The 15,447-nt window shown below is 33.4% G+C and overlaps 2 protein-coding genes across 2 annotated transcripts; one reads left to right on the top strand and one right to left on the bottom strand.

Annotated features, from left to right (window-relative positions):
• Nucleotides 4,915–8,195, bottom strand: LOC104742686 (uncharacterized protein At1g04910-like). The gene is made up of 11 exons (XM_010463709.2): nt 7,915–8,195; nt 7,737–7,830; nt 7,545–7,612; nt 7,179–7,267; nt 6,897–7,074; nt 6,666–6,794; nt 6,151–6,287; nt 5,817–6,030; nt 5,540–5,724; nt 5,363–5,458; nt 4,915–5,260 (listed from the first exon to the last, which is right to left on the bottom strand). Exons 1-11 carry the CDS (start codon nt 8,134–8,136, stop codon nt 5,125–5,127), a joined length of 1,548 nt encoding a protein of 515 aa, XP_010462011.1. The 5' UTR covers nt 8,137–8,195; the 3' UTR covers nt 4,915–5,124.
• Nucleotides 10,010–14,523, top strand: LOC104742672 (probable inactive ATP-dependent zinc metalloprotease FTSHI 4, chloroplastic). The gene is made up of 17 exons (XM_010463693.2): nt 10,010–10,411; nt 10,580–10,835; nt 11,071–11,446; nt 11,537–11,795; nt 11,899–12,030; nt 12,119–12,193; nt 12,266–12,391; nt 12,469–12,578; nt 12,667–12,745; nt 12,819–12,956; nt 13,042–13,153; nt 13,259–13,422; nt 13,513–13,618; nt 13,704–13,780; nt 13,867–14,010; nt 14,094–14,250; nt 14,347–14,523. The coding sequence occupies exons 1-16, from the start codon at nt 10,139–10,141 to the stop codon at nt 14,235–14,237; spliced, it is 2,571 nt and encodes an 856-aa protein (XP_010461995.1). The 5' UTR covers nt 10,010–10,138; the 3' UTR covers nt 14,238–14,250; nt 14,347–14,523.

The raw sequence follows: 15,447 nt of genomic DNA, 5'->3' as shown, positions 1-15,447 counted from the left end.
ATATAGAAGTAACAATTTCGAGTCGAGCAAGACACAGAGGGATCTTACCGGCGTGTACACCCTTAATCTTCGGCGTCCGCGACATGAGAGAAGACGTCTAGATCACGTAGAAACTTTTGTTTCTTAGGGTTAAGACTTGTTAACTTATAGGGATGGGCCTGGCGGATATCAATTAGGCCCAGTTCACGCTCAGTTCACTGCGGCGTAAATTAATACACACAGCCCCTAGCAAAGAGACTGATGAAATAAGCATTTTTTTAAGATATCTGGACGGATATATCCAAAACCGAATCTAAAACCCAAATACTGGCCATGCATGGACGCAGCATAAATTAATGCAACCCTAATTTTACAAAGCGCTATAATGGTTTAGTGAGTATCCGCGCGCTTGTTGATCACATTCAGGGATTGGGAAATCCACCACGTCCCAGAACACACCTGTTTTACCCTCTGCCCACCATGGCAATCAAAAATATTTCAATACAATCCATTCCATAACTCGTTTTTTTTTACAATAAGATGAAATCATAATCTTCTTCTATATAGAAAAAAAAAACAATTTCGAGTCGGATCTTACCGGCGTGTACATCCTTAATCTTCCGCGTCCGCGACATGGTTCCGACCAAGAGCGAGAGGATGATGTTAAGAGACTTCTCAGTAAATAAAAACTAGAGTCCTAGACATCTGCGGCCGCAGATCTTAAACCTTTTCTATTTAGGGTTAGAAGTTAGACCCGATAGTAACATGACGTATGTGAAACTGTTTACAAGGGTGAAACTGCTTGTGCTAGTAAATATGTGAAACTGTTTTGAAATGTTTTGGTAAAAATTGTGAAACGTAGCGGTTGGGTATGGGTTCATCCAGCCTTAGCAGCCCCCACTCAGCCCATCTAAGAAATAATCAACAAGAGATTCCAGAAGGGTTGACCAACCAGATAGTTCCAATTGGGCCGCCCACTAGACGACGAAAGAAGCGGTCACCGACTAAATTTCGAGGTAGTATGCCTTGAAGTTGAAATGTCCCATCAACTATAAATAACGGGATCGATATACAAATAAAAAAAGCAACCGGGAGCAGGAGTCTGGATACAATCCGATTCTAGTCCTAAGTGTTGTGAGTCATATTTTCGAGAGTATAGTTTTGTAATTAGTTTATTGTACTAATTAAGTTATGAGTGTTTCTTTACTTGTGTTGTAATATGAAATGTGAAAGTGTTTATAATCTCGAGATTATTGTACTAATTAAGTTATGAGTGTTTCTTTACTTGTGTTGTATGTTTATTGTATGGCATTTTAAATTTCTCATCATTGTATTATATGTGTTTTTATAATAGCTATTTTTATTTCTTGTTTTTATTATTTGCAAACAATTTATATATTTTATTTGAAAAAAACAAAATCTCAATTTATTATAAAATTTTATTTAATTTTTACTATTTTAATTTCATTTGATATTGGTGGGGTAAGATGTTGTAATTTTATTAAACAAAACTATTGTAGAGGATAAAAATGATGTATGTGTTGAATTATGATGTGGAAGAGAGAAGATGATGTGGAGTGATAAAAAAAAAGTGGGTATTATAATATGATATGTGAAAGATATAAGCAATAAACATTACGATTCTCATGTTCAAATTGTTATTTCTCTCATGGTTCCAGCATCAATACACCTAGGACTATAACATTGTCGACTGAGAAGAATGTGTTATGTGGCTTTGTGGAAAGGCATCGCGGAGCAGTTTATAGATTGTGGATTGTAAGTGTAGTTTGAAATCTTGAGATTCTTGAGCGCAAATTTAAGGATTACAACGATGAGTGCAAATCCAGTTAACTTGATGTCCATGTTCATTCGGGGCCCTCCTCTATTTATAGCTGATGGGACGTATCAGCTTTTTGCCTCGGGATTGATGTGATGCTGTTTTTCATTCTAACCGCTAAGGCGGTGGTCGTTCGTATTCAAGCAGTCTTTTCAGAGCGGATAGAAAGCATGCGCGAGGAGGCATTTTCTTCATCACACTTAAAAACAGACATATATTACTTTAATAATATTAAAGTAAAAGTGTGTGTTTAATGTCCTACATCGGCTTAAATATTTAGATAATGATTCAGATTCATATTATATATAAGATCAAAATGAATCTAAACCCGAATGAGCATGAAGCTTCACTTAATAATCTAAATTTAAAATTTATATATGATTAGTTTGGTTTTCAAAGGTTGACTTTTTTAATTTTATAATTTATAATAAGAAGTTTAAAATATTATAATTGATATATCTAAACTAAATAAATTGTCTAAAATTATGAATATTTAAACATATTAAAAGTTAAAAATAACACAAACGGATTATATTACATGACAGATTGTATGATGGAATGAGTTTAAATCGATATTATTAAAAATTAGCTTATCATTAATATGATACTTAAACACGGATTAAATCTTTATTTTACTATTTTTTAACAATATTAGTATAAAATAAGTTGGATAAACTGATTTAATTAAGATTAGTATATGCAATCACAAAAAAAAATTAAATAAACTCCAATAAATCAGTAAATTCCAAAAATAATTCTAAATTTAAAAGTAAATAAATAAAAGTTTAAAATCTAGTTTATGAATATCTTTCTCACATTTTCATATTTCTAAACGCTCAATTGAAACTCAATAAATCTGAGTCAACAAAAAATACAAGGAGGGGGGGAGTGAGAAGTTCTTGTAGGGGTCATAGAAACAATTTTACTAAGTTATGGTCGCGAAACAAAATTAGTGAAAAATAGCAACATACAATGAAAAAATTTGCATAAAAGTTAAAAGAGGGGTTATGGCTTAATTTATGTTGTAATGTAGGGGCGTCTCATTTTTTTCTTCTCGATTTCCTTTAGGGTTCATCATTTTTGCGGATTTCAATCTCTCTTTTTCTCATGGAACCCGTGGAAGTTGATGTATTTTTGGATGGGAACACACTCAAACTGGCAGATTTTCGATTTCAACAACCCTCTTACTTACCTGGTGTTATGACTGCGTGGCTTCAAACCCATAACGAGAGATTTGAAATTGATGTGCACTATAAGTACATTTGTGTGGATCAACACAAGGATTTCATTACTGAGGAGCAGTTATATTACTATGAGTTTAGCAATTACTCTGTGGATTGGACCCCTGTCAGACAGCATCTCTGCAAAGAATGTAAAAAATAAACAAAAATGAGGACCACTAGAACACATAATGCATTATTATTGGTTGTTAAAAATTTTTAATACTTTTAATTTCATCATAACTATTTAACCTTAGTTTTCATAGTTAGTAATTCATAGAATCGCAATATATGTCAAGTATATCGATAATATTTTGACATGTGTGAAAGGAAAATTTATTTAATAATTATAAGAAAATTAAGAAATCCTAAAAATAAAAAGATTACAATTAATATTTTTGAAAGTATATAAAACCAAAATTAATATATTATATTACTAATTCTAACAGGAAGTTATCTATTAAATTACTAATTTCAATAGGAAAATAAGTGCAATTAGTAAGGAAAATATTTGCAATTTAATTGCAATTATTATTTATTATAATCATATTGTAAAAATAATGTTATACAGAAAGTGATGAAAGTATGAAAAGATTTAATATGTGAAATTAGTGATTAACGTAATGTAAGAAAAATAAGATAATCAAAATAAGAAATTAATGTAATTTTATTAAGTTTTTTAATCGGTGAATGATTTGATAGCGTATTCAACATTATGTTGTTATATAAACCTTGTCATGTGTTATACAACAACTTTGTTTCAACATATTAGTAAATTATAAGAAATTAAAAATTAAAACAATTTAATGAATATAAAAAGATAGTTCATATATGTATATAAAAAATAAAACTAATTCTAATTTTAAATTACTAATTCTATAAACAAAATTAAGAAAATTATATAATTAATTACTATTATACCATAATTAAATAAATTATACTGTTAATTATTAATCCTAAAAGAAAAAAAAATTGTAGGTATTCACCTTTACATAAACAAATAATTTTCTCATAATAACGTCTTTGAATTTTTGGTTAATTTATGATAATGTTGGACAAGTAGTAAAACTATTACTTATGATTACAAAATATGAAACAAATATATTTAAGATATTGTTACTTTTTCAAATATGAGATAAAATTAATTTTCAGTTTTTTTTTGATAATGATGTTTTATGAATTTTAGTTTTTAAAAAATATTAAGTAAGATATAATTTTGATATAATGCACTTTTTTATATATGAAAATTATAAATGTTACTCATTGGGATTAATTGAGTGCATATAATTAAAATCTAATTATATTATCATGTAATAATATACAAAAAAATTGTATTGAAAGATAGAGTGTATGAATTCTAAATCCGGTTTTTAAAAAAATCAAATAAAATAAACTAATATTTTGAATACAACCTAAAATTTTACATATTTTTCTTATATCCATGCAGATTAGTATATATATCTATATATATTTTCTTTCCCCAAGATGAATATATATCAAGCTCTTGCTTGCCAATTATGACCCCGCAAGATCTTCAAATTGCGTGCAAGCTGCAACGATATAAAAAGGACAACTACAGCGATCTAAAATAAAGCTAAGAAGAATGTCTCCCATCATTCACCTATATTAATGCACCCATAGATGAATTATGTATTCAAAAGCAGACACACTTGAAATGAAAAGAAAAAACACACGTACACCAAATCCACATAAACGCAGATTTGGATCAGTACTAAACTATGATGTTTAGTAGATCTTCTAAGTTCTAACCAAATTTAACACGCTCTTCGTTCAGTAGATCTTGTAACACTAGAAATATTTTGTCTGGATCAGTACTAAACTATGATGTTTTGTTCTTGTTTCCATTATAGCTTACAATAGTCTGGAAGAAATTTTTGAATCTTTGTATGCCAAAGAAAAATTCCATGGCTATTGTAATTGTAAAAATACATGATCTCGTACATGTCCCAGGATTAATCTGAGAAATATGTGGTAACTCTACCTACGGTGGCTATGCCCATCTAATGATACAGAACAAAAATTGAATGTTTTGAAGAAACCAAAAAAAAAAAGTTGGAAATATATTAGTTAGGGTTCTCTGTGCTGCTTTGAACTGCAAATACACTCTGGGTATGGATTCTCATAAAAGGCTTCTTCGGTTCTAAACCGCGCACGTCCTTTGATCCCCTGTGTTGGTCCTTTCCTTCTTCTCGGTGCACCTTGCCTGCAAAACCGATCAAAAGAATGTGTTTCTACATCAAAGATGATTTTTTAAAAAAGGTTTCTTGTCATTCTGACTTGTATAAGCAAACATATGATTTATTACCTGTCTTGAAGCATTTGCTTCACAAGATTGGACAACTTAGGTCCCTCTCTTGACTGTCCTCTCTCCATCTTACTGAAGAGTTTCACTAATCCTTTCCTGCATACAAGACGGAACTTGTCATGGGCTGTAACAACATGAGTAAAAAGATGAAAACAATTTCAAGGTAGAAGATAGAACCTGTCTGGAGTGATAGTCCTGCGATGACCTAGAAATCTGCGGTGACCTTCAACGGCTCTTGCCATGTTTCCAGAATGTGAAGGAACAAACACATCACTCTCAACTGAAATTATATAATCAAGAGCAGCCGTTTTAGTCGCATGGCCTGTGAAACCTTTCAACTCGCCTTTCAGAGCTAGTGTTTCCTACAAAGTCCCGAACATGAAACAAAACATTATATCATCTTTAGATTGCCAGTAGAGTAACATGGAAGATTAAAGAGGTGGTTTGAACAGACCTTAAAAACTAGATTTGGGAAGCGCGACTTAAGCTCAGAGAGTCTATCATCACCCCCATAGATATCCCCTGCTGCAATATAAATGACTGTTGACTGAGGATATCCCAGACCTTTCAGAAATATTCCCACTTCTTTTGGAGTCAACGGACAAAGGCCTTCCTCTCTCTGCTCTGTTGAGTTTATACTTTTGATCTTCCAATGGCTTGTACTTTCCCTGTGATCAACCAGTGATATTAAGCTTAAAACCCCGTAAATTTTAAGATTAGATGAGTATATATACTCTTGATCTTTCATGTTTACTGTTAAGATTAGATGCACAGAGTAATTTTATTACCGCATCACTCTTAGTTCTTCGGACTCAGCATCCGTGAGACCATAGGTACAACCAGTGAAAGCCAACATGTCTTTCTCATATCTCAGGTGCAATGCAATGTATCTCCCAGCACGTGCCTTGAGTCTCTCAACCAGCTTCTGTGGTGTCACCGTCATGATTGCTCAGAACCCAAAGTCTACAGGAAGCCCCATAGGACACCTCTTAAATGCATAAACTACTGAGACTTATGTATGATAGATAAATATGTGTTCACTTTTCTATCAAGCTTCTCTGAATAAGGCCTCTAACACATCCTACCAGTTATTGATATTTCAATCATTAGATGATGAAAACTCATTGATCCATACGATGGAGTACAGAACTTCTATAATAGCTATTTAGTACCCAAAGAGAAGATAAACTTGATTTTTTATTCTATGTATGCAAAGGAATAAGATTTTACTACAGCCAATCTATGTTGTGTGTGGATGATTACACAGAAGGGCAGTAAGAATTAACAGTAAAAGGGACCAAACCTGTCCAAGAGTTTCAATGGGAGGAGAGAAGCGGAGACCACGATAGAGTACACGGCATCTCAATCTCTGAATGTCAATAGGCAGGTCATTATTTGCAAGACGAGAATCTGATTTAGCGACATGTATGACCTGCATTTGTTGTTTTTCTGTCAGTTATTAATAACATGGCTATGCTACAAAATGAGTACAGAGGAGATGAGTGAAACAGTATGAGTCAAATATGCTTAAGACCTTGTAGTCCTTCCACAAGTGTGTCATTTCTTCATAATATCCAACACTAGACCAAGAAGTGAAATGTTTCCTTGCTCTAGGTAGAGATTCCACTTCCTTTGGAAGCTTCTTAATAACCTTCACATCTCTCTTCAGGGATTTGATGAAATGCTCCTCGTCAAAAATATCTGAGAAGACACTGAGGAATATTGAAGTGTAAGTTAGCAATACAGTAATAAATCTCATAACCGCTAACTTAGAGCCAGAAACAACAAAAAAGCTGAAATTTAAAGTTACAAAAACCTTGAATCTTGCCAAAACGAACGCTTATCCAGCTCAGGAATGACTAAAGTTGCATTCATGATGTGGGCAACAGCCACTATATCTGCTATCTGTACAATATATATATATATATATATATATATAGTATGCTTATCGAATCAGTTGAGATTTGTCACAATCATTCAAATCTACTAAACAAGTAACATGAAAACATCAGCTCAAATGGTTTCTGTTTTGATATATGTGCCAATATAGAATTACTATATATGTACAATATAGTATGCTTATCGAATCAGTTGAGATTTGGCACAATCATTCATTTTCTACTAACACAAGTAACATGAAAACATCAGCTTAAAATAGTTTCTGGTTATAGTACTAACTTACACCAGTGCGCATTTGGTTTAGTCCACCATTACTTCTCACTGTTATATAGTGATCTGATTCTGAAAATTCTGCAAAAGATAACAAACAATCGTGTGGGAATTAAGATCAATAACACAAAGAAAGGACTCTGAAATCAAATCTCAATTCGAACAACAAATCTCAATTCATCATGTACAAGATCCATCAGAATACCTTTGTATTTAGGAGTAGGATTGGCACATGGATGCAAACCAAAGCTGAAAGGAGGATCCCAAAGTTGAGTATTTTCATTCGATTTCTGCAAATTCTGAAAGCTCAAAAAACCAAATCAAGACTCTTCATTTCTTCATTCAAATCCAAAACCCACGAAGAAACACTAATAAAAATTTACCTTCCTAGGAGGCAAATACGGTGGCGGAATCGATTCTGAATCGATTAGATCCCGATGATGTTGGTCATCGTCGGTTTGTATGTTTGTGGAGCTGAAGACAAGAACCCAGATGGTAAAAGCAAAGATAAAGATCAAGTAGAGAGATATAGCTTTTATAGAGAAGAGTCTAGTTAAAGAAAAAGATGAGACTATCGAACGAGATGAGCTTCTGTGTTTCACCATCTCACCCCCCGATGAACAAACAAAGACAGATCTACAAAGACTACAACGGTCTCTTTACTCCTCCGGTCCGGACATTAAGCTTTTTGCTCGTTTAAATCCGGTTTGGTTTCAAAATTGCTGTTTTACCGGAAATTTCGAATTTGACAGTGTCCGGTTCTTGCATCTACTTTAAACGGTGCGGTGCAATTCAATTACTGTAAAACGCACCGTTTGGAAATATCCTGAAAAACGTGGGTATCATGTACAAAAGGTACCATGTCTTATTACAAAAAATCTTTTTATTTTTAGGATTTACAAAAATATTAATTGTAACCTTTTGTATAAGACATGGTACCTTTTAGTGATATAATCTTTTTATTTTTAGGATGGTAATCTGGATATTTTTGAAAATAAATTCTAAAAATAAAAAGATTACAATTAATATTTTTGAAAGTATATAAGACAAAAAGTAATCTATTATATCACTAATTCTAATAGGAAACTTATCTATTAAATTACTAATATCAATAGGAAAATATGTGCAATTAATAAGGAAAATATTTGCAATTAATAAGGAAAATATTTGCAATTTAATTGCAATTATTATTTATTATAATCATATAGTAAAAAGAATTCTATACAGAAAAATGATGAAAGTATGAAAATATATAATGTGTGAATTAGTGATTAACATAACGTAAGAAAAATAAGATAATCAAAATAAGAAATTAATGTAATTTTTTTAAGTTTTTCAATCGGTGAATGATTTGATAGCGTATTCAATATTGGGTTGTTTATGCTCTTGGTCACGGCTGACAACGCGTTCGCTCCAACAATAAACTTTTTAACACAGAGTGGGTACAATGTGTATCTTATAAAATCTACACACTCGCTGGCCAAAGTGATTGGGAAGATCTAGATGATTAGTCGAAGAAGATTGATCTCTGCTATTTAAGAATTTTTGGTTGTCCTTTTTTAAGAGTCTGTTATGTTGTCTAGTCTTTGACTAAATGTTTAGAAATGTTTATAGATTGGTGGTATATAATTTATAAATACTAGTTAAAATCTTATGTTTTTTTAGTGATTTGTTTTTAAATTTCAAAATCTTCAATATGTTTGAAATGGATTTGAAAGTGAAAATATGATGATTTAAATCCAATGAGAAAACATGTTATTTCATAATTCATGTGTTTTGATTTTCCAATTATATATGAATTTACAATTTAATAAACCAATAACACCCCTTATTTAATTTATTGAGAAATCAGCAAATATTTTGAGATTTAAATGACATTTCGAAAGTTCGTATTTTTCCGTTCCAAATTTGAAAATTGATGTTTTTTGACAATTTTCCCAATTCTAAAATTACTTAAACTATATTGTTATCAGTAATTTAACATTGTTATATATATATATATATATATATCTGTTTGTGGATATATGTATAATATCCTATAAACACTTAGAACACTTCATATTCTAACTCTTTCTCCATTGGCAGAAGATCAATACTCGTTGTTAAGAAATTCAGTCACTGAATCAGATTAGTACTAATAATGTACATTATCAAAGCCAATGAACTTCTCGTTGGTATTATTTCTATATATTGATTTCGTATACTCCATTTGCAAAAATATATTGCAGTTCAGTGGTTACGAGAGTCTGTATCAGTTTACATTGTCAAGAGTTCGATTCCATAGAATCTCTATTCCTTTTTTTATAATTTATAAAAATGACGTCGTTTTAAAGTTTAAACAGTTTGAAAATTGTGCTCGGTTCGATAGCAATAACAGGTTGGGTATCAAAATTACTGATCAGTGTATCTCGGTTACGATAGAACCGGGTAATCTATTAAAAACGCACCGTTTTGATCGTCTCTTCCAATCTCCTCCGTGAAGAAGAACCCACCAGCTTCAAAATTTCACACCTCTAGAAATTTTTTTCTTTCCTATCGTTAGAAATTGAGGGAACAGTAAAGTGAGGAAATTTTTATCCTCTCTGATGATTTGATTTCAATCCAACAATGGCGTTTTATATCTCGAGTTCATTAGCTCCGACCCATTTCTCCAAACCCTTAAACCCTTCTAATACCCTCTTCCCCTTTCAATTTCGGGGTTCTCTTTCTAGCTTCGTCCGTCGGAGAAAACCAGCGGGAGCTAAATTAAACTCCAAAGTCAATACCTTTCCTTCACGTAGAGATGGGTTGTTGATTACTTGTTGCAGTACATCGAGCTTTGAGTCTACTGAGTCTTCAGTTTCACAGGAAGAAGATGCTGAGTCGAATCTCTTATTTGAGGTCTATCTCTTTCTTTTTTTTTATCTCAATTGCAAATCATGTCAAAGTTTAGGTTTTTCTAGAGTGGGAAGTTACAAAATCATTTAGGATTTGAATTGTATACTTTGTAGATAAGAGTGTATGTTGCATTCGGTTTAGTGGAGTTTTTTAAAAGCTTTGATTTTGCAGAGATTAAGGGAAGCTGAAGGAGAACGACTTAGCAACATGGAAGAGTTAGAGAGAAAGGCTAATGTACAATTAGAAAGGCAGCTTGTGATGGCTTCAGATTGGAGTAGAACATTGTTAACTATGCGTGGGAAGTTAAAAGGAACAGAATGGGATCCTGAAACCTCTCACAGGATCAATTTTAGTGATTTTATGAAGCTCTTGGATTCCAACAGTGTTCAATACATGGAGTATTCAAATTACGGACAGACCATATCAGGTTCCAAGTTACAGAATAATCTATAGTTGCAATGTTGGTCTATAGTTCTGTTTTCAGCGTTTCAGTGTGACTAGGCTCTTTAGTTGCTCTGCCAGATATAATTACTATGTGTCTTTCCGGGATGATATCAATATGAACTACGTCTTTGATACATTGCATCATGCCTCTCAAAGCTAGAATATGGTGTCAAATTTGCTCTTTGATACATTTTGCTTAAGTTTTGTTGTTGGTGCAGTGATATTGCCTTATTATAAAGATGGGGAGCCCCAAGGATTAGAAGAAAACTCGAACAAGGAGATAATTTTTCGTCGGCACATTGTGGACCGGATGCCAATTGATGGTTGGAATGATGTATGGAAGAAGTTGCATCAGCAAATAGTCAATGTGGAGGTTTTTAATGTAGATGTGGTTCCAGCTGAAGTCTATACTACAGTTGCCACTTTTGTGGTTTGGTCTATGAGACTTGCCCTCTTTGTTTCGCTTTACGTTTGGATCGACAGTATCACAAGGCCAATCTATGCCAAGTTAATCCCTTGTGATCTTGGAACCCCTACTAAAAAGATAAGGCAGCCCCTCAAGCGTGAAGCACTTGGTTCCCTAGGCAAGAGTCGGTATGTTTAGAAATGTACTACTTCCTTCGGTATTGACCACTTCTGCTCAAGTTTGTTGGATCTAAGATCATGTTTGATTCTCTCTGTCAGGGCAAAATTTATATCAGCAGAGGAGAAAACTGGTGTAACATTTGATGATTTTGCGGGTCAGGAGTATATAAAGAGGGAACTACAAGAAATTGTGCGGATTTTAAAGAATGATGAGGAATTTCAGAATAAAGGCATCTATTGTCCGAAAGGTGTTCTTCTTCATGGACCTCCTGGAACGGGGAAAACTCTGTTAGCTAAAGCTATTGCCGGAGAAGCTGGTTTACCTTTCTTTGCGGCAAATGGAACTGACTTTGTCGAGGTGTGTGATTGATTACGTCAGCATGTTTAACTGTGCTAAGTATCCTGGTTTCTTAAGGTCTTGGTTTTAAGGAGTTATCCTTATTTCTCTTTCAATCTCTCAGATGTTTGTAGGAGTGGCTGCTTCTCGTGTTAAAGATCTTTTTGCTAGCTCTCGGTCATTTGCGCCATCTATAATCTTTATTGATGAGATTGATGCAATTGGAAGTAAGCGAGGTGGACCTGATATTGGTGGGGTAAGAATGGCATGCTTTCTTTGTTCTGGAAATTAGAGCTTGCTTTAAGAAAATTAACTTTCTGTTAAAATGTGTTACTAACTGATAGGGAGGAGCAGAGAGAGAACAAGGTTTGCTTCAAATATTGACTGAGATGGATGGATTTAAAGTTACTACATCACAGGTAATGTTTTTATTTGCTGTAAAGTTTCTGTTCTTGTAAATATTTCGTGCTATTAATCATGGATCTTGTCAGGTATTAGTCATAGGTGCAACAAATAGGTTAGATATTCTTGATCCTGCTCTCTTAAGAAAAGGGCGTTTCGACAAAATCATAAGGGTTGGTTTACCTTCAAAAGATGGTCGATTGGCCATATTAAAGGTACTTAGTTTAGCTTTCCCAATCAATGATTTTTGGATTGCTTTGTGCTTTAGCTAAAGGCTTTCGTTTTGTGAAAGGTCCATGCTAGAAATAAATTCTTTCGGTCTGAAGATGAGAAGGAGGAATTGCTGCAAGAAGTAGCTGAGAACACTGAAGATTTTACTGGAGCAGAACTCCAGAACGTTCTGTAATAAATAATGCAGAACTTTTAACTGTGTTTAGTTTATTGCAGATGTAAAAACGCAAAACACTGATGTTTGGGTAATTGTTTACAGAAATGAAGCTGGAATCTTGACTGCTAGAAAAGATTTAGATTACATTGGAAGAGAGGAACTCCTAGAGGCGCTTAAGAGGGTAATTAGTGTTTAATTTCCAGCTTATCAACGCTTAGGTCTGCTTTAGCAAATGCTGATTCCACTAATTACAGCAAAAAGGAACATTTGAGACTGGACAAGAAGATAGTACTGAAGTTCCAGAGGAATTGAAGTTGAGATTGGCTTACAGAGAAGCAGCTGTTGCTGTTCTTGCTTGTAATCTCCCGGATCAGTACCGTCCAATTAGCGAGGTTGATCAAGAAACTTGATTTCAGTTTCTTTCATGTGTTATATTAGATTATAGTATAACTAAGACCATTGTGCTTCTCTCTGCAGACTGACATAAACTCGATCCGAAGCCAACCAAATATGCGTTACGCTGAAACTTCAGGAAGAGTTTTTGCGAGAAAGTCAGATTATGTGAACACAATAATCCGTGCATGTGCTCGTAAGTTATAAAGCCAAAAAAAAAAGTGAAGAATTTGCTTTCACGTTCCATTATAGATCACAAAAATCTCGGTCACTTACTTCATTCCCTTGTTTGTATACACAGCCAGAGTAGTTGAAGAAGAGATGTTTGGAATAGAAAACTTGTGTTGGATCTCTGCGAAGTCTACTTTAGAAGCTTCACAGCGAGCGGAGTTTCTGATTCTTCAGACGGGAATGACTGCGTTTGGAAAAGCTTATTACCGAAACCAAAGAGACCTCGTTCCAAACGTAAGTTTCATTTATGACTTTCTGCCTATTCATTTTAATTAGCTCTTGAGAATCTCATAAACCACCAATTTTGGATTCTCCTTCATGTAGCTTGTTCCGAAACTTGAGGCATTACGTGATGAATACATGAGGTTTGCTGTTGAGAAATGCTCATCAATCTTACAAGAGTATCAATCAGCACTTGAAGAAATCACAGGTTTAGAATATCAAATGTTTCTTCGTTATATTTACAGACATCATCATACACTCAACGATCTTAAAGATTGTAATAATATTTTCAGATGTGCTTCTTGAAAAGGGAGAAATCAAAGCTGATGAGATTTGGAACATTTACAACACAGCTCCACGGATTCCTCAAGTTAGTTATCTCTTCTTTCTCCCCCTCTGGCTCTTCTCTCCCTCTTTCGGTTTTTCTCAGATCCTTTTAATTCCTGTAAAAAACAGAAACCTGTGAGACCTGTCGATGAATATGGAGCCTTAATCTATGCGGGAAGATGGGGAATTCACGGAGTATCGCTTCCTGGAAGAGTAACATTTTCACCAGGAAACATTGGTTTTGCAACATTTGGAGCTCCTCGTCCAATGGAGGTAATGTAGTAAACAAATGAACTCATAGATCATAACAGCAAACGTTGTTTTCTCATATCCTCTTGTGTTTATGTTATATGCAGACCCAAATCATCAGCGATGACACATGGAAACTAGTGGATGAGATATGGGATAAAAAGGTTGAAGAAATAAGACAAGAAGCTGTAATTCAAGTTGAAGAAGAAAAGAAGAAACCTCAGATTTTGATGGCAACCCATTTCTTTTAATGAAATCCCAATTGTAAGTTTCTCAGATTCTCTCAGTTTCATTTAACATCGATGAGCATATTTCGGGAAATACTAACAGGAATTTACTGATTTGTCTCTGTTTGTTCAGTTCAGTTTTGCCGTTTCAAGAACATCATATGAACAAATCTCTCCAGGTGAGAGACTTTAGAGATTTGTAATGTATTCTGTAAAACAGAGGGATCTGTAGAAAACTGTTGTTGGAATCAACTAGTTCATTTGTTGAGAAATGTCAAATGTGATCATTTACAAAATTGATTCTTTTTTACTGTTTTGTTATTTATTTAGTTGATGCACTTTTGCTTGGATGTAGTGCATGGACATACCAAAACAAAATAAAAGTAGATACAATCTCATCCCATTAAAAAAGAGCAGATTGCTTTTTTTCTATTTTCAAATATGTTGATTTTTTTTTTGTGATGAGGAATTTGGATATCATTATCTGTATTAACAATCATAGAAACGTTGAAAGAGATTGTCAATTTGAACACTTACCTAACCAATGGCGACAATAAAGTCGCAGGTCGATATCAAAAGTTCGAAAACATAATCTTCTTCGTCATTATTTACATGTGATTTTTCCTTCTTTTTTCTCTTAGCTTTCTACATTTTTTAAGTTTTGCGATTCATTTTATATTTGTATACTGCAATTATGTTTTTGTTTTGGTGCGTTATATCAGTGTTGTTCTTCTCTGTTATGATTTGTTTATGTAGTGTAGAACTGTAGATGCATCATTTTTTTGTACGATATAAAACTTTTGTTTAATCTACTAAAGTTGGGCCAAAGATTGAACAAGTTGCTTAAATTCCAAGTTATCCATAATGAAAGCTTTAAACTCTTCTATGATCTTAACATGATAAGATGATAATAACTTTAAAGTGGACCATATATACGTATGTTCTTTTTTCACTTTAATTTGTAATCTCAATTTGGTTCGAACGGGGTCCATTCCATATTTGGGGATATGTTCTTCTTCACTCAATCGTATCGATCATATATTCTTACTACTCATTTAAATAGAAAATCAGGTTTTGCTGGAATTCCGAATTTCTTCGGATTGGTGTTAATAAGATTATCCATCAATCATTATCGATAATTTATTCACGTCCAACCAAGACTAACAAATTTGAACATCTAAATCAGGCCTTAATGAGTGCTCAGTGTAATTTACGTTTCTTAATCAAAGGTAAT

This window comes from Camelina sativa, chromosome 2 (assembly GCF_000633955.1).
Source record: "Camelina sativa cultivar DH55 chromosome 2, Cs, whole genome shotgun sequence".
Lineage (NCBI taxonomy): Eukaryota > Viridiplantae > Streptophyta > Magnoliopsida > Brassicales > Brassicaceae > Camelina > Camelina sativa.
The sequence above is the reverse complement of the archived record's forward strand: the minus strand, read 5'-3'. Positions and strand labels throughout refer to the sequence as shown.